This window comes from Theropithecus gelada, chromosome 9 (assembly GCF_003255815.1).
Source record: "Theropithecus gelada isolate Dixy chromosome 9, Tgel_1.0, whole genome shotgun sequence".
Taxonomy (NCBI): Eukaryota; Metazoa; Chordata; class Mammalia; order Primates; family Cercopithecidae; genus Theropithecus; species Theropithecus gelada.
Genome location: NC_037677.1, coordinates 115,897,388 through 115,916,716, shown reverse-complemented (window position 1 = coordinate 115,916,716; position 19,329 = coordinate 115,897,388). Strand labels below are relative to the sequence as shown.

Sequence of the window (19,329 nt, the reverse complement as noted above, 5' to 3'; positions counted from 1 at the left end):
TCAGAAAGTGAGCTCATGTGTCCACAAGAAAAATAAATGCGGTATTGGCCGCTGTTCGGTTTGTGTATTGGTCTAGGAAAGAAATGAGAATTTTATTTTAAAAAGCCTTCCAGCAGGACCCCAGCAGAGACTGGACAAACACCTCAGCGACGGACTGTAAACAGTGGGAAGGCCCAGACCCTGGCCCCGTGGCCACGAGCTGCAGCCCCATGGCTCACGTCAGCCTTCCTGCCCTTCCCAGGCCTCTCTCCCACGGCACTCACACACAGAGCCTTTTCAATACCCTCCGGCAGAACAGAAGAATCCATTTCCACACGCCAGCATGCACGTTCCTCACACCATCCCAGGGGAGTGGGCCCTGCCAAGAGGCCAGTTTATGGATCTAGAAGGACAGACGGGGCTGGGGCCCATGGTGGGGGAGTGGTCCATGGACAGAGAAAAGCTCAGAGCCCAATCCTGTGCTCCCGGGTCCCCCACAGCGGAAGTGAACGAGGTGGGACCAGGCAGACTAGAAGCTGAGGGACACTCAGGTGCTCCCAGGACAACACCTGGGAGCTCATGGGGAGGAGGCCTAGAGGGAGGAAATCTCAGAGTCTTTTTTTTTTGAGATGGAGTGTTGCTCTTGTCGCCCAGGCTGGAGTGTAGTGGTGCAATCTCAGCTCACTGCCACCTCCACCTCCCAGGCTGAAGCAATTTTCCTGCCTCAGCCTCCTGAGTAGCTGGGATTATAGGCACCTGTCACCATGCCGGCTATTTTTTGGATATTTAGTAGAGGCAGGGTCTCCCAATGTTGGCCAGGCTGGTCTCTAACTCCTGACCTCACGTAATCCGTCTGCTTCGGCCTCCCAAAGTGCTGGGATTACAGGCATGAGCCATCACGCCCATCCTAGATCTGAGAGTCTTAATTTGGAAGGAGGGCACTGGGAGGGGCACCAGGCCTTGGCAGGGCTAGTTCATCTCAAAGTATGAGAAGCTGTATCTCAGGGGAGAAGCGGAAAGCCAGGGTGCGCTAGCTGTTTGAATCCAGGACTAGGTTTGCACTGAACCTAGTCCTAGACTACGGACTGAATGGCTGTGTCCTCCCTGAAACAGACATGTTGGAACCTAACCCCCAGCATGATGTTATTTGGAGGTAAGGCCTTTGGGAGGTGATTTGGTCATGAGGCTGGAGCCATCACGAATAGGATTAGTGCTCTTATAAAAAGAGACAAGAGCGCTCTCTCCCCCGCCCTCTCTCCCACTCCCCACCATGCAAGGATACAAGAAGACAGCCAACTGTAAACAGGAAAAACTGGGCCCTCGTAGGACACCAGATCTGCCGGCATTTTCATCTTGGACTTCCCCACCTCCAGAACAAAGAGAGATAAATGTCTGTTGTTTAAGCCACCTAGTCTGTGGGAATTTGTTACAGCAGCCCATGCTAAGACACAGGTTACATGAAGGAGGAAAAGGGGGCGCAGTGGCTCACACCTGTAATCCCAACACTCTGAGAGGCCAAGGCGGGCTGATCACCTGAGGCCAGGAGTTTGAGACCAGCCTGACCAACACGGCAAAACCCCGTCTCTACCAAAAATACAAACATTACCCGGGCGTGGTGGCACGTGCCTGTAATCCCAGCTACTAGGGAGGCTGAGGCAGGAGAATTGCTTGAACCTAGGAGGCAGAAGTTGCAGTGAGCCAAGATCACGCCACTGCACTCCAGCCTGAGTGACAGAGCAAGACTCCATCTCCAGAAAAAAAAAAAGCAGAAAGTAGGTGTCTGCATTGCTGGCAGGAACTGTAGCAGAAATGTGGCAGCTCTACAGTAGCCAGCTGTGCCAGCAGCTCCCAGCTCAGCTGGGCTTGGCTGCCCCTTTCCAGGGTCTCTGGCTAGAGAGAACAAGCTTTTCTGCAGGGGGAAGGAGGTTTTTTGTTTTTTTTGTTTTTTGTTTTTTGAGGCGGAGCTTCACTCTTATTCCCCAGTGGTGAATTTCAAATATCCAGTTCCTCCCCAGAGAGCCTTTCACACTTGTGGGGCAAACAAGACACTGAGGAAAGGTGCTCTGGCAGAAGAGGACCCTTCTGTGCTCTGAGAGACTCTGGCCTGGAGCTCATTTAAATTCTGAAGTCAAAAGAGGCTTCTCTGAGGAACTGGCCTTCATATCTGGCTGTGCCCCACAGCCCTCCTGGCATCACCACCTGCAGACAGTTTAGCCAGGGCCGGGAAGCACCACCCTGCCAGGTGAGCGTGGCTATGCAGAGGTGCCCGCTTCTCACAGTGCTCCCCTTGGAGATGCTTTCCTCCTGTTGTAAGCTCTCACCTCCAACTCAACACCCCAGAAAGGTCTCTCCAAGCAGCCCTGTGGCCCTGAGGATGAGTGCAAGACGTTCCCTGGGGCCACCGTGAATGGGTTGTGAGGTGACATCCCTCAGTTGGGAGAAGCTGGGCCCAGCACCCAGGAATGGCTTTCTGGGCAGCCAGCACACCCAGGATGAACATGACAGAGAAGGCTCGGCTCACCAGAAAGGGGGTACTCGCTGGGCACACATGGGTGAGATGCCACCATGGCAACTAAGGTCTCCTCCCCAGTCCCACCCCAGGCCCTGTTCTCTATGAGCCAAAATTAGCATGAAGAACAAAATGGACCCCCAGGAGGAAATGGCCAGTCACCCGAGGGGTTCTCCCTGGCTCCCCTCTCTGAAGGCTCCCCATAAAGTCTCAGTGGTCAAATCCTCCCCAGTAAGCTCCAGCCCCAGGAACACAACCCCTCTTCTCTTCCACCTGACCCCGAGTGCCCCCAGCAGAAAAGCATCAAGGGTGCACATGACATCCAGGGCACCGTGGTGTCTGTGGGAACTCCAGAAAGCACACCAGCGTGCAGAGGAGCGTGGGCCCCTGGTCTCCTGAGGAGGGCACCAGCTAAGCCCTTTACACACACGGTCTCATCTGACCCACTCCACCACCCAGCGACTGGGTTCACAGTCAGTGTTACAGCTGAGGAAACAGGCTCAGCAGGGTAAATTAACTTGCCATGATCTGAACCCATGTCTGCCTGGACCCAGAGTGCCCGATCCCTCAGGCCAGCCCCACTCTCGGCTGGAGAACACCGTGGGGTTTCTGATGTGCCTGGGGTTTTAGGGATGGAGGGTGGGTCTTGAGGATGTTTCCTGACCCTTCAGGATCCCGCCTTGCTTCACCTGCTCATGTCTGCCTTTGTGGGGCGGGGCACAGATGGCTTCCTATCACCTATCAACGTGGAGTGTGGACTGAGTGGCCCGGGGCCGGGACGGAGCAAGCCTGGGGGTGGCAGGTAAGTCCCCCTGGCCCTGGAAACTGGTGGGGCCAGGCCATGAAGAGGCCATTTAGAAAAGCTGAATAAATGGCTACACGTGGCCTCGAATTCCAGGGCAGGCACGGGGCAGCTCACCCCAGGCCCTGGGCAGAAGTCACCAGAAAAGGTGGGCCTATGGAGTTCCAGGCGGCGCGACCCCATGCCCAGCCTCCAGTGGACTTGAGTCTTCTTAAACGTGTTCAGTATGTCCATGACCTCTGACAATAATAAGCGGATGGGGAGCCCTCACGCGGTGACAGGGAAGGACCCACTCAGGGCACAGAGGGCAGAAGGGCCGGGGCCCCAAACACTCTGGAGTAGGGCCTCACAACATGCCTGCCCCCTGGGCGCTCTCGCCCAGGCACCCAGGCCTCCTCACCACAGCTGTGTCCTGCATGGGACCAGGCACAGACCCACTTGGTTGGCTGCTCTTAGAGGTGCCTGGTGTGTGTGTGCTGGATACAGGGGCCTAAGCTGTGCCACCGAGCCCAGTGGCTCCTCAGGAGCACTGGCATCCCCAGCAGGTGGAAAGGAGAGCCCCACCTCACCCCGCTCTCAGCTCCCACAGCCTGGGCTGCCTCCTGAGGGCAGGACCCACAGGCTCCAGGAAGAAAGAGGAGAAGTTACAAGACGGGGCTCTGTGTTGGGCCTGGCCCACCTCCACTGCCCTCCCACCAGCTGTGTGACTTTGGGCCAGTCACAGAACCACTCTGTGCCTCAGTTTCCCCATCTGAAAGGTGAAGTGAAATATTAAATAATAGCACCTGCCTCAAAGCGTAACGGAGGAGGTCACTCTGCCCGGCACATGCCATATATTCAGTGAATACTGGTTGGCTGTTTATGTCGATTAGCAAAGAGGTCAGCCTGGAGCCCCTACCTGGAAGCACGATTCTGTGCCCACTGATTGGCATTTGCCTCCCTGCACAGACAGCCTGGCAGCTCACCCATTTGCCTCAATGCACAGATGGCTTGACGGTTCACCTGCTCCTTGCTCCCCCCACGGCTCCCAGGCAGGACAGCTTACCTATGGTCCTTCGGAGGTCTTCACACTGGCTAATGTGAGGGAACTTCAGGATTTCCTTCCACTTCTTGCTTTTCCCTTTGCGCTTTCCTCCGCCCCCTGTAGAGATGGGGAAAAAGATTCCGGACTGAGGCTCCAGAGCCTGCGGGGCCCCTGCAGTGAGCCTGCCCACCAGCCTCCTGGGCTGAAAGACAGGGACGGCTGTAGGTCAAGCCAGTGACACACCCCCAGCCCAAGACATACACATACACACACACCACACTCCCCAACACACACACTCTTCCTCCCAGGTGGGCTCTGAGCCTCAGTCTCCCATACAGTCCTGCCCGACTCCAATCCCCCAGCACTGAGGCCCAGGGCTCCCCTGCACTCCACCCACACCAGGCACCCCCCACTGCTGTTCCCCCACACCAGACCACAGCCTTCCCACAGCAGGGGCCAAGTCTGCCATGTCTGAACGTCCCCTTTAGCTTGGGACATCCCCGTGGGGCGGAGGCACAGGCAGGTGCCCATGGCTCCTCATGGCCCTCATTTTGTCCTCTCGCTTTCTGTGGAGAATCTCCTTCCCCAGCTGCAGGCCAGATGTTGGGGGAAAAGGACTTCAGTTTCCATTTGTCAAGTACCCCCTTCTTCTCCCTCCTCACAAACCCCAAAGTCTCTGAGGCTAGAAGGAAGGAGGGACTCCTGAGGGGCCCTGCCTCACGTCCTCCCCAGTGTATACGAATACTGAGCACATGGACGTGATGAACATGCACACACAAGCATGTAATGCACACACACAATGAATGTGCACTAGTAATGAACACATATAATGCACAGACATGTGTAACGTGCAGAACCACATGAGGCACACACAGGTGTTCCCATCATCCTCGCACTCCTGGTCCAACGGATGGTGGACAGGTGTCAGGACGCACAGGTGCAAACAGCGATGGGGTGCAGCTCTGGGCCTGAGTGTCCCTGAGCCCACCAGCGTCTGGGCCTTGGACCTGGAGGCACTGCTGTGCCATGTGGCTGGAAGGCTCCCAGGGACCGAGGTGCTGTCACCCACCCTCCACCCTTACAGTGGCCCTTAGCCACCATCTGTCCGTGACTCACCACAGGTCATGGAGACCTTTGTGCCCCTTGGTTATCAGGATTTTATGTAGCTCATCTGCTTGTTCCGGGTGGGTACGCAGCCCCTCCATTCTCTCACCCTCCCAGGAGTCGGCTGGGCAGGACAAGGCCCCGTCTGCACACCAACAAACCCAGGGGAGCCCAGTGGCACTCAGCTCCAGCCCTCCCCGGGCCAGCCCAACCCGTCCTCCACCTTGCTCTGGCCCTGTGGCCATCCCCTGCTGCCCAGGCAAGCCTGGACAAGAACCCACCGTCTCTGAGTCCTTGTCCGTGAACTGGAGACAGTAAGGCCTTCCTCCCAAAGCTGAAAGGAGGGATAACAAGGTAGCGTGTGTTTAAAAGTGGGCACAGAACTGGGGCTTCTTAACTGTCATCCAAGCTATCCTGGAAAGCTAAGGTCATGGCCCTGATTAGCCAGTGCACCTGCCTCTGAGAACGGGACCAGAACGCCGCTCCTGGTGGCCAGGAAGCAGGAGAGGGTGCTGATGGGGAGGAGTCCATCTCTCTCCTCTCCTCTTATCGCATCTTCAACCCAACTCCCTCCTCTCCAACCAGCCCCAGCGTCCTCCTCTCAAATCTCCACAGACGGCCAAGGTCTCACACTCTGGGGGACAGAAGGAATGTATATTGGGCACCTGCCGTGGTGAGGCTCCATCTGTACATGACCTTGTTTAATCCTCAGAATAACTCTTTGAGGAAGAAATCACTGGGCCTGCTGGTGGCTCGACCCACAACACACTCACTCTTTCCGCCAATGGGGGCCACACACATAAGTGCCCACACATTTCATGCACACATAAACATACACGTGCATACTGCTCAGCCCTGTACTGGCCCTGCCCGGGGCCAAGCCTCTCACCTGCAGGCTTCACCCTTACTCTACAAGGCAGGAACTTTTTTTTTTCTTTTTTTTGAGACAGAGTCTCAGTCTGTCACCCAGGATGGAGTGCAGTGGTGCAATCTCAATTCACTGCAACCTCTGCCTCCCGGGTTCATGCGATTCTCCTGCCTCAGTCTCCCAAGTAGCTGGGAATACAGATATGCACCACCACGCCCAGCTAATTTTTCATATTTTCAGTAGAGACAGGGTTTTACCATGCTGGCCAGGTTGGTCTCAAACTCCTGACCTCAAGTGATCCGCCCGCCTTGGCCCTCCAAAGTGCTGGGATTATAGGCATGAGCCACTGCATCCGGCCGGCTGGAACTATTACATACCCAGTTGACAGATGAGGAAATTGAAGCATGGGGGAAAGGAAGCAAGTCACTCATGGCCCCGTGGCTCATAAATGGCAGAGCCAAGATCCCAGCCTGAGCAGAATCCAGACCCTGGGCTCTTGCTCTTGCTGTTCTGTCTGTAAACCACCATTTTGGGTGCCCTGAACACAAGAGAAATTCTCAGAGGATCAAAGAGAAAGCTGGTGTCAGACTTCAGGAGTGATGCGGCAGCCATAACGGGAGCAGAAGCAAGGATCTAGTTGGGGCCGCAGCCTGTGAGCTCCCAGAAAAGCGGCAGGCTGGACCAGAGGCCCGCAGGTCGCCAGTGTGTCCCTTAGGTGGCTTGTTTGTCTGCTTGCTTGTTCACTGAACCGGTTGCCAACACTGAAAAATTAGGAGATTCCCAGATGAGGACACAAAGGCCTAAGAATGATATAATGGACGCTGGGGACTTGGGGGAAGGGTGGGAGGGAGGTGAGGGATAAAAGACTACACACTAGCTACAGTGTACACAGTTCAGGTGACGGGTGCACCAAAATCTCAGAAATCACCACTAAAGAACATTCCATGCAACCAAACACCACCTGTTCCCCCCAAAATATTGCAATAAATAAAAATGAGGAGATTTCACATCGAAATCCAGATCTTGGACGTCTCTCGCACAGCCAGGCACCTGACATGGCAAGAAGCAGCCGGAGCTGGGCAGCAGCTGCCCGGGGGACGGCACAGGTGGCCTCCAGACGAGTCAATCTTCATCCAGCCGCAGCTCTCATTCAGGCAGCCTAGAGGTTCTATGCACGCCCAGAGAAGGGCCACCCTCTCAAGAAATCAGCCTAAACCCTAGCTGAGCAGAGTCAGACATTCCCACCCCAGCAGCTGTGAGGCCTGGGAGGGTCATTAGAACTCGACAGGTCTATCCCCTGCTCCTCATTCCCCTCACACACTACTGATTCTCAGACCTGCAGGCATGAAGCACCATTTTTTGCATGCGGCAAAATATGCATAACATAAAATGTACCAGTTTAACCATTATTTAGGTGAATGAGTCAGCGGCATTAAGGACGTTCCCATTGCTGTGGAACCATCACCACCTTCCGTCTCCAGGACTTTTTCATCATCCCAAACTGAAACTCTGAACCCATTAAACATTAACTCCCGTTCCCTCCTTCCTCCCAGCCCCTGGCAACCTCCCTTCTATGCTCCATGTCTATGATTGTGACTACTCTAGATACTTCGCATAAGGGAATCCTACAATTCATGTTCTTTTGTGTCTGTTCTTTCACTTAGCGTAATGTCCTCAAGCTTCGCCCATGTTGCAGCACGTGTCAGAACTTCACTCGTTTTGAAGGTTGCATAATATTCTGTTGTACGGATATACAACCTTTTGTTTATCGTTCATTTGGGGATAGACATGTGGGCTGTTTCTACCTTTTAGCTATTACGAATAACACTGCTATGGATATTTGCATACAAGTATCTGTTCGAGTCCCTGCTTTCCATTCTTTTGGGTATATACTCAGGAGGGAAATTGCTGGATTATATGGTATATATGTTTAAGTTTTTGGGGGAACTGATGAAGCACTCTTGACAATACAGATTGCTAGGCTGCACCCCAATCCTCTGTGACTGGACCCCAGGAATGGGACTTCTTACAAGGATCCCCGAGTGATTCTCAGGCAGCCAGTCTATGGAAACCAGGAGTCTATTTTATACACGCACACTTATAGATTTATTCATTAAGAAAGTTAACATAGGTTCACTGATTCGTTCAACCAATATGTGTTGAGCACCGATTAAGCGGCGAGCGCTCTGCAGGTGCCAGACGCAGTGTTGCTAGCAGGGAAGACAGACATCAAAGGCATTACTTCAGTGGTTCCCAACCCCAGCGATGGCCTCCCAGGGAACATCTGTCAATGTCTGGAGACATTTTTAATTGTCACCACTGGGTGGAGAGGTGCTACTGGCAGCTAGTGGGTACAGGCCAAGGACGTGGTTAAACATTGTGCTGTGCACAGGACAGCCCCCTGGAACAAAGAATGGTTGGCTCTAAAATGTCAAGGGTTGGGGCCAGGTGTGGTAGCTCATGCCTATAATCCCAGCACTTTGGGAAGCCAAGATGGGAGGATTTGTTTGAGCCCAGGAGTTCAGACCGGCCTAGGCAACATAGCAAGACTCCGTCTCTACTAAAAATAACAAAATAAGTAGCTGGGCATGGTGGTGCACAGGATTGCTTGGACCCAGAAGTTCGAGGCTACAGTGAGCTATGATCATGCCACGGCACTCTAGCCTGGGTACTTTCAAAAGAAAAAGTAAGTCAAGGGTAGGGATGTGGAAAAATGCTGCTTTACTTAATGACCATTTTGACCAACATTTAGGAAAAGAACAGGGGTTGGAGGAGATCTGTTAGTGATGGGGCAGCTGTGGTGGGGGTAGAGGCAGTGGGAAAGGTGAGCCACTTGGAGGCAGCTCCAAGCCAAGGGTGCAGACTCTCCAGCTACTGCCTGGGCTCACTTTCCTCCTCAATCCTATTTCCTCAGCTTCCAGAATACGGCAGGGAGACTATGGTGGGCAGGATAACACCCTCAGGGATGCCCTAATCCCTAGAACCTGTGAGTACATTAGGTTCCATGGCAAATGAGCATTAAGTTTGTGGATGAAATTATGGATAATAATAGGGACATTATCCTGGATTATCCAGGTGGGCCCACTGTCACCAAAAGGGTCCTAAAATGTGGAAGAGGAAGGAAGAGCAGCCATTGTCAGAGTGATGCAATGTGACAAAGACTCACCAGCCATTGCTGGCTTGGAAGACGGGAAGGGGCCGCGAGCCAAGGCATGCAGGCCAGGAAGGATTCTTCCCAGAGCCCCCAGAGGGAACACAGCCCTGCTGATGCCCTAACTCACTGAGACTGTGTCTGACTTCCAATCTCCGGAACGGTAAGATACGGAACGATAAGATACTAAATGTGCGATGTTTTAACCCACTTAGTTTGTAGCAATTTGTTATAGCAGCAACAGGAGTTAATACAAGGATGTTCTCAGCAGGGGATCCCCCTAAATAACAGCAGGCACCCAGAATGGCCTCTCACCTCACATCTGGCTTCCAGTTCCTCTAAAAGTCCCATGAAATAAATCCAACCTTCCATAACTCAGATGGGCTGGGAGAAGGTTTCACTTCTTAACAAACAAAACCTGCCTCAGAGAGGGCACCAAGTCTAGACAAATGTTTGGCTCTCAAGCTACTGCAGCGTTATGAAGCTGCATATTTGATAACTGAAGTATTGGCACTGTTTATTATTTCATAGGACTTGATTGCTTCTCTGTATCCCGAGAGGGGGCAGGGCCCAGTCACGCCACTGCAAAAATTCCTCCTGTGTCCTGGTCCTTTGGCCCCAGCTGCCCTAGGCCCACCTCCCTGCTGGAGAGGGGTGTTAGGCTTACAAGGAGCTGGAGCAATCACCTCCCACCTCCCCTGTGCTCAGGTCCCAGCAGCAGGAATGACTAGTTCCCAGGCCTGACCACCCACAGGCTCAGCCCGTTCTCCTTGGCCCGGTTCAGGGCCTCGGTAATCGTCTTCCTAAGCTTTATTTCCCTCCCTGCCTCTGCTCTCAGGGCCTTTACACTCACTGTTCCCTCTGCCAGGAGCACCTTCTTCCTACCTTTCTGAACGTTTCTCACCCACATTTCCAGTCTTAGCCTGAATTTTGCCTTCCTGGAGGTCTTCTCTGACCTTGGTTGTGAAGCAGGCCCAGTCTCCACGTGCCATGGAAGTGTGTGGGAAGCACTGGTCGGTCAGTCTGTCTGTCTCTCTCTGTTGAACACGCACATCAGCTTACAGATCCGTTTATCCGTTCTCTCAATGCATGCCACTTTCATGGACTCATTCAACCTCTACGTGCAGAGTGACTGCTGGACTCCCAGCCCCAGCTTACAACTCTCATCACCACCTGAAATCTTCCCACTTATTTGTTTCCTTGCCCGTCATCAGTCTCCCCTGCGCTGATAGCAGACCCGTAGTGTCAGGGACCTGGGTTTCTTGGTTCTCTGTCACCTTCTCCTTGGTCCACTGTAGATGCCCAAACTGTATCTGCTGAGTCATGCTTTAGGTCCGGCCACCTGGCAGCCCCTCCAAACCCTATATGCATCATCGTTTCCCCCCCACTCTGACCCTGCAGGTGTGGCTTTCTCTGCCAAGAAGGCTTGTTCTTCAAGCTCCAGCTCTAGTGTCCCTTCTCGTGCTGCCCTGAAGAGGCAGAGCCCCTTGTCTGGACCACAGCCCTCTCCCAGCTCGGGTCAGACCTGCTCCTGGGAAGGGGGCGGTGCAGCTAACACTTGCTTAATTACAAGCTTCCATTAAGTTACTTGGCTGACTGGGTAAAGGCATGAGTGCTTGCAGGAAGAAATGACAACCTCCCTCCTCCCTCCCTGCCAGCCCTCTGGGCTGAGCACTGACCTCTGGGCACTGTACATTTGGCCCTCATTCAGGAGGTACTGACCCTATTCACAGATGAGAAAGCTGAGGCTCAGGGAGAGGAATTAATGGAGCCAGGGAATAAGCCACACACCCAGGCAGGAGCAAGATCTTCTGCTGGCGCTGGCTCGCTGCTATTTCCCGTCCCGAGGAGCCTCGGGCTTTATTTGCTTTCCCAAAGGATCCTCTGCTGTTCAGGGTTTACCTTCCAGCTGCCAGTAACGAGTCAGGGAAGAGGACGTGGTTCCTGACCTCATCCAGCTCATTCCATGCATCAGAGAGCAAAGATGAGCAAGACAGCTTGGGTTGTAGCCAGGCAGGTAGGGGAGGCTGCATGGAGAAGGGTGACCCCACCAGGCAAGGGAAAATGGCAGTGACCGAGGCACAGGGCCAATCGGGGGGGCTCCCACTCTGGGGAAGGCACCAGAGGACCAAGGTGGCCTTGCGTAGGAAGGAGTCCAAGACAAAACCTGGAGAAAGGCGGACAACAGCAAGGTGGGGTGTTCCCTGACTCATGGCTGCCACTGGCCCTTTAGAGGGGACAGATTCTAGGGAGGGCATTGCTTGTCCAATCCCACTCTCACTCCTGCTTTCTCCAGCCCCGGGGGCTCCCTCGGCTGCCAGCTGCCAGCAATGTCCTCCAGCAGGTGCCCTCCTGCCAGGCTGGGGAAGTGTGTTAAGGGGGAGGTAAGGCAGGAGGAAGGAGAGTGGTTAACAAAGGGGTGGGGGCCCCACAGGAGGAGGGCATGTCCTAGCAGGGAATGGAGTGCCCGATGGAAGGCAGAAGCAAAGTAATAATAAAAAGCCACTGATCCTCAAGCATGGGCCAAGCACTCGTCTCAGTGAGTTATTGAGACACTAATGCGTTTCTTTCTCTTGTGGCTATCCCCAGGGAAGAATAAAAGTATCATTCCCCCCAAAAAACTGCCATGGGAGAAGAGGCTGTCTCGGTGGGGGAAGAAACTGACTTGCTGTTACTCTTGTTGCCTTTGCTGTTTCTGAGAGTGGTGTTTGTGCTTTCAAGGCAGAGGCTGAAATGAGCTGGCATGGAGAACGGAAGGGAGAAGCTGAGGCTGGAGGAGGTGCGGTGCTTCTGGGGAGGGCAGTGGGACCACCTGAGCTCCAGGAAGGCATTGTCCCTGTGGCAGTGTCAGCCCAGTGGGATGTGGCTGGGGTGCAGCGATGATGGGTTCCAAGCAGTGAGGGGCCTACAGCCCCCAGAGCCCTGTAACTACCTGGCACTGTGGAGTGGAACTGCCAGCCCAGCCCCTTCCTCCAAAGGACACTGGCAAAACTAGCAATAGTGGTGATCTGGACGGGCTAAGGTCTAACTTACTGGGCTCCTTTAAGCCCAAAGGCTTCACATACCATCCTTGGGAGGGATGGAACAGACCTCTGCAAAACAATTGACCCTGGATGGCTTGTGTGGCCTTTGCTATACTCCCAGAGTCAGGGAATTTGTACCAGTAACATGTCACCTAGTTCAATTCCCACACCACCCCTGTGAGGTAGGTCCTAGTACTGAACCCGTTTGACAGATTCGGAAACAGAGTCCCAGAAAGGAAAGAACCTTGCCTCAATCAGGCAGTGCGTATCATAACCTGAACCAGGGCTCAGCTGTTCTGATTCTTAGTCTAATGTTCTTTTCCTCCCTGGTGACAAATGCGCGATTGATCAGAGAAAGGTTCCACGAGGGAAACTAAGGAAGGTTCTATGCATTTGTTGGAAGGAGCTTCCTTCTTGCCCTTAAGTCAGTGGTTCTCGGTGGTCCTTGGACCAGCAGCATCAGCATCGCTGGGAGCCAGTTAGAAATGCAGCTTCCTGGGCCCACCCTGGACCTACGCAATCAGACACTGGCCAGCATGGGTGACTTAATGAGCTCTGCAGGTGATTCTGGTGTACTCTCACTTTGAGAACCACTGCTGTAAGTCAAGAGAAAGTCCCTGAAATCAGTGAGCAAAAGGATGACGCGACCACTCTTTCTAGGAATTTCTTCCTCTCTGACTTGTTATTTCTGCACTGTCTACATCTTCTAAAAAGGACCTGAAGACACACACACAGGCTTGGAAAAGTTGACTGAAAAATATTCCTCCCAGCTCCAGAATGCGGTGATCCTGGGCTCTGACTCTACAAGGTCGCTGCGTCCTGCCTGACTTGAGTCAAGCATTCTTCTCACAGCAGGATGCCTGGCAGCCGTAAAGCCCTTAACAAGGCCACTCACAGGGGCAGGAGGACAAACCGTATGAGGCCCCTCCTACACCAGAAAGCCTAAGTGAGATTGCAGGGAGAGCACCGAGATTGCAGGGAGAGCACCGCTCAGTTGCGGCCTTGAGGGGTCTGGGCCAATGAGATGGCCTCAGGGGCCACTGCCCCCCACTCTCCCACAGGCCCTGATCATCTCCCTGTGAAGTTGGGCAGAAGTCATCTCAAGTCTCACACCTATTTTGTGTGCACACACACACACCCTGTCTACTGAATGCCTTTTTGCCTTCTGTTGACCCTTGGACCTTTATTGTTTACAGATCCCAGAGAAGAGAAAGTCATCCCTGGGGACGGGAAGGCAAGATCCACAGTGAACCTGCCGTGCTTTCTGGACCCTGAGTAAGTGGGGGCCTGTTTTCCCATGGGCCACACCCCTCTGGGGCAGACTCCTGGCATCCCCACAGATCAGGACATACTCACATCTTTGCACAGGCCCCAACTGGTCATAGTATAATAAAGAATCTGACTGGCCTTTGTCCCTGGCTCCTGAGAGGTGGCCTCTAAGTCCTTGGAATTTTCTGAGTAACAGGAGTGTCTTTTTCATTCATGGTAGGCCCCTGAAGCCATATCTCAGTTTATGCTAACAAGATGACTCATGGCGGGGCTGGCCATGCCAGAGAGACCAGTCATGGGATTAGAAGGTTGAGGCTTTGAGCCACGTGATATCACCCAGACTTCCAGAGAGACAGGGGGCCAGAGATTGGGTTCAACCATGTGCCCAGGGATTCCATCAATCATGCCTACATAACGATGTTCCAATAAAAACTCCAGACACTGAGGCCTGGGTGAGCTTCTTGGTTATCACACACCAAGCGTGCCAGGAGGCTCCAGTAAAAACTCCAGACACCGAGGCCTGGGTGAGCTTCCTGGTAATCACACACCAATGTGCCAGGAGGTGGCACATCCATGGCAGCTTCACATCTGGGACCCTCAGACCTTGCCCTGGGCACCTCTCCCTGTCACTGGTTTGGGTATCTTTTTGCAATAATAAAACTGTAATTGTCAGTATAGCGCTGCACTGGGTTCTGTGAGGGAGTCTAGTGAATTATCCAACCTGACAGCTTCAGGGGAATTCCTAAATCTGTTGCCATGGTCAGAAATGCCAGTGGCCTGGGGACTCCCCAACCGTGTGGCAGGTGCCTGGAGTGAGGGTGGTCTTGTGGAGACTGTGCTCTTCATTTGTGATGTCTGCACTAATCCTGGGTAGTTAGAACTGCAGCTGTTGAGGCTGCTATGTCTTCAGAACCCTTCAGCCCAGCTCACTACCCATCTCCCGGAATCCTGATTCTAAAGGCTCAAGGAGCAAATCTGATTGGCCAACTCATCTTTTCTCTCCAGGCCACATGTCATGGGTCACTCTAGAGTTTGAAACAATTCGATGGGTCTGGTCCTCGTATGGAGAGGGCAGGGTAACATGGCACGGTCACCCCAGCTCTCAGCTCAGAGCAGAAACCCCTGGGTTGGGGCCAGGCATAACCAGAGGCAGCAGGAATGGGGCCACAGAAACTACCACCCCCATTTCCAGAATAGTTTGGGGGCACTGCTGGTTAAAGGCACAAGCACACGGGGTAGTGAGGGGCACAGGCTACAGAGACCCCAGGACTTCCCAGCAGAAACTGGCTTGTGGTTCAGAAAAGTCAGCATTATGCTATTGCAGGGGGCCACATTTGTTAGAAACCCAAACTATGTCATGAATCGGGTCTTTCGACTATGAATTTGGAGGGGGAGGAAGGAAAGCCCTGAAAACTGGAGAAGCTGCTCTCAACTGAATCAGTCTGGGGGGGTCTCAGGTGTCGCAGTGACTGCATGCGGAAGGATCACTCCACTGCGTTCCCAGCCACAAAAGGCCGATGACTCATCTGCAGTCGAGTGGAAAGCAGTGTCACAATTCCGCCTGCGATGTCTGCGGGACTAAAGACTCCATCCAGTTCTTTTCTACCCAGGTGGGCTTTCAGGACTCAGCTCCCAGTGTGCTGCCAGCAGGGCTGGATTTCCAGAAAATGTCACCGTGGGGAGGCTGTGGGTGTTCTCAGAATCAGATCTGGCCTGGGCAAAGTGGAGGTGGCCAGTTGTTCCAATGAGAAGGGGTTACCCCTGTGTTTACTGCCTTCTGTTCCTCCCTTCCCTCCACTGATACTTATTTTCCATCCACCTGGGTTCTGCCACCTTTGCCACCCCCAGAGTGACACCACCAGCTGAAACTGATGAGGTAGGCATGTGGCTTCTCACTGATTCTAAGTCTCTTTTCATCCAGCCCCGAACAAGGCAGGATCCCAATTACAGGGCCTGATCAGGGGCTGCGTCACCAAGTGACTCAAGCCTTTTCAGAAGCAACATGACTCCAGCCAAGTGTATTTGAGGTGACCTCAGCCTGTAGGGGACTTTCTCCAACCCAGTGCACTTGGCAACCACTGTGAAAGGGAGACAGGCCCCTGGTTTCGGGTGGGGGTGGGAGAAAGCACCATCCCTCTAGCCTCAGTTTTGTCATCTGAGATCCAGGACAGGGTGCAGAGCCCCTCTGTCAAGAGTTTGCTTTAAGATCCCCACAGGTGAGACACAGGATGAGGAGCCCACTGAGTGGGCCAGGCAGGGAAGGGGTGGAGTGGGGCAGATATAGGCCAAGGGTCTCGTTCTGTCTCCACGGCTCTCACCTTCTAAGAATAGCCAGCCCCTGGCTGAGTCCCTGACTTGGTGCACCTCCTCTACACAGCCTTTCTGCACGCTCTCCAGCATCAGGGGGAATCCAGCCTCGGTCCTCATCCTGCCCTCAGTTCCTCCATTACTTCACTGCCCCAAAGTGCTGGAGCTGGGAGGTCAAGGTCTAGTGGCGTCAGGAGGAGACTGCTCCCCGTAACTATCCCCTGATTGAGAGGTTTAGAAGAAAACAACATGAAGGGCTTGCCAAAACACCTGTGACCCGGCATCTCTCGAGATGGGGCTTGTGCAGTGCCTCTGGATGGCATCGGTCCACTGTTCCCTGGGGCAGGAAGCATCAGGAGCTTTTAGGCGCCATGGTCCTGCTGCCTTCGAGTGTGTCCAGCACTTTCCTAGCTGAGCATAGGACCCCAGGTGGCAGGCAAGAGAGGGAAGTGGGGTGGTCTGGGGGACACAGAGCCTTTCCCTGTCCAAGGGTGCATTCCACGGCTGGCACCACCAGCTTCACCACTTGGTGGGGACTGGCTCTTTTCACAGGAGGAGAATCACTTTAGAGACCTTGTGTAGGATCCAGCCCCAGGTTCCATTCATAGGGCTGACACTCTGATGTGGGCACAGCCAGGCCAGGGAGCAACTGCCAGAACTGTCAGGCCAGGAGGCAGCAAGAGTGGCTGGAACCCTTTCCGGGCCTGCTGGCCACCTGCCGCTCAGTCAGGGGCTTGCTGCGCTCAAGGATTCCACCCAAAGCGGGGGCAAAAGGCACAGGCAGATGGGAACCGGGGCATCATACACCCCAGCCTTCCCAGCGGCTCTGTCCTCTACAGGAGCGGACATGGGGAGCAAAGACACAGTTCTCCTGACCCCAGAAAGTTCCCTGTGCCGCAGTCCTCAGCTATGAGTGTCTGAAATGTCTTGGCTGGATGGTGTTAGGCGCATGGGGCGGCTCAGGGCATCTGGGGCCTGCGGTCTGTGGGCAGGTGCCAGCACCTCCAGGCCCCTCCTCACGGCCACAACACAGTTGGGGTTTCCAGAGCAGAAAAACCTCAGCCTCAACCAGAGGGATCCCACAACCTCAAATAGGAAAACCAAAACCAACACCAGGCTGGGTAACTGGTCACCATGGGGATGGGGACAGGGCTCCTTCCAGCACATGGGGCCTGAGAGAAAGGAGCACTCTGCTGTGGCCCAGGAGAGGTGGAGAGACTGGGGACAGTCCCTCCCAGGAAACCCTTCCAGGGAGGGCAGTGCTGACACCAGGCCACCTCCCCCACAAAGGCTACCTCCCCTCCCTGACAGTTGCACTGTTCACCAGGACACAACCATCCACTGCCTCATGACATCTTCACTGCAATGTAAGCAGGTGTCACTGCACCGCTATCTAAGCCTTGCTACATACCACCTGTGTGGCCTTGGTTAAGTCCCTCTGTGTTTTCTCCTGCAAACTGAGACACTGCTACCCACCTGGCATTGCTGTGTTAGGGATTAGCACCATATGCAAGATACCTAGCACCTCACAGGTGCCACTAAATGTAGCCACTGCCACCATCATCACCACCACCATTACCACCTTCCCCATCACCACCACCACTATCATCCCCACCACCATCATCACAACCACCATTACTACCATCCCCATCACCACTACCATTACCATCACCATCACCACCATTACCACCACCATCATCACCATCACCACTACCATTACCACCACCATCACCACCACCATTACTACCATCCCCATCACCACTACCATTACCACCACCATCATCACCACCACCACCACTACCATTACCACCATCACCACCACCACCATCACCACCATCACCACTACCATTACCACCACCATCACCACCACCATTACCACCACGATCACCACCACCATCACCACCACTACCATCACCACTACCATTACCACCATCATTACCACCACCATCACCACTATCACCACTACCATTACCACCATCATCACCACCACTATTACTACCATCCATATCACCACTACCATTACCACCACCATCACCACCACTACCACCACCACCACCATTACCACCACCATCATCACCACTACCATTATCACCACTACCATTACCACCACCATCACCACTACCATTACCACCACCATCACGACCACCATCACCACTACCATTATCACCATCATCACCACCACCATCACCACCATCACCACTACCATTTCCACCACCATCACCACCACTACCACCACCATCACCACTACCATTACCACCATCATCACCACCACCACCATCACCACTATCATTACCACCACCATCACGACTACCATTACCACCACCATCACCATCACGACCACCATCCCCATCACCACAGCCACCAGCACCACCATTACCACCATTACCACCATCACTACCACTATCACCACCACCATCAGGCTCTGTGGATGACAGAACTGAGGACACAGAGCTGGCAAGGGACAAACAGCAGGTCTCAAGACTAGGTCCTCTGACATCTGACTCTACGTTCAGCTATGTCTATACCCTACTATGCCACACACATACACACACACACACACACACACACACACACTCCCAGAGCTTCCCCATCAGCATGATGCCAGCGTCTGTCCCAACATTGCCAGGGGTGCCACAGGAAGCAGGAAGTCTCACAGGGGCACCATGATTCGGCATATACTGCCTCCCTGACTTCATCTCCTCCCACTCTCACCTCTACTCACTCCATTCCAGCCACACTCTTCTCCTCAAACACCATATTCCTGCCTGAGGATTTTTTCCGCAAAGGGCTAGATAGGGTCTCTGGGTCACAGAGACAGTGTGTAGACAAATGAGCATGGCTGTATTCCCATAAAACTTTATTTAAAAAAACAGGCAGTGGCTGGATTGGGCCCTCGAGGTACAGCTGGTCTCATTTTCTCTGCTCTGGCTGCTCCCTCTTCCTGGAATTCTCTTCCTGCTCCTTGGGAGAAAACAGCCTCGGGTTAACAGTTTTGGCCTACTTGCTGCTTTTGCACAGCTCTCACTTTCTCCATGAGGCTGACCCTGATCACCATTAAAAAAATAATCATTTATTGAAATGAAATTCACTTAATATTAACCATTTTAAAGTGAATAATTTAGGCTGGGTGCGGAGGCTCACGCCTGTAATCCTAGCACTTTGGGAGGCCAAGGCGGGTAGATCACCACACGAGGTCAGGAGACTGAGACCATCCTGGCTAACATGGTGAAACCCCATCTCTACTAAAAATACAAAAAGAAAAATTAGCCGGGCATGACAGCGGGTACCTGTAG

General features: G+C 53.7%; 1 protein-coding gene across 1 annotated transcript in view; it reads right to left on the bottom strand.

The window, feature by feature from the left end:
• GRK5 (G protein-coupled receptor kinase 5) overlaps positions 1–19,329 on the bottom strand; it is a 248,779-nt gene that overhangs the window by 123,463 nt on the left and 105,987 nt on the right. The window contains exon 2 of the mRNA XM_025397143.1: positions 4,336–4,431. Within this exon, the coding sequence (XP_025252928.1) occupies positions 4,336–4,431 (96 nt within the window). The remainder of the gene's footprint in view (positions 1–4,335; positions 4,432–19,329) is intronic.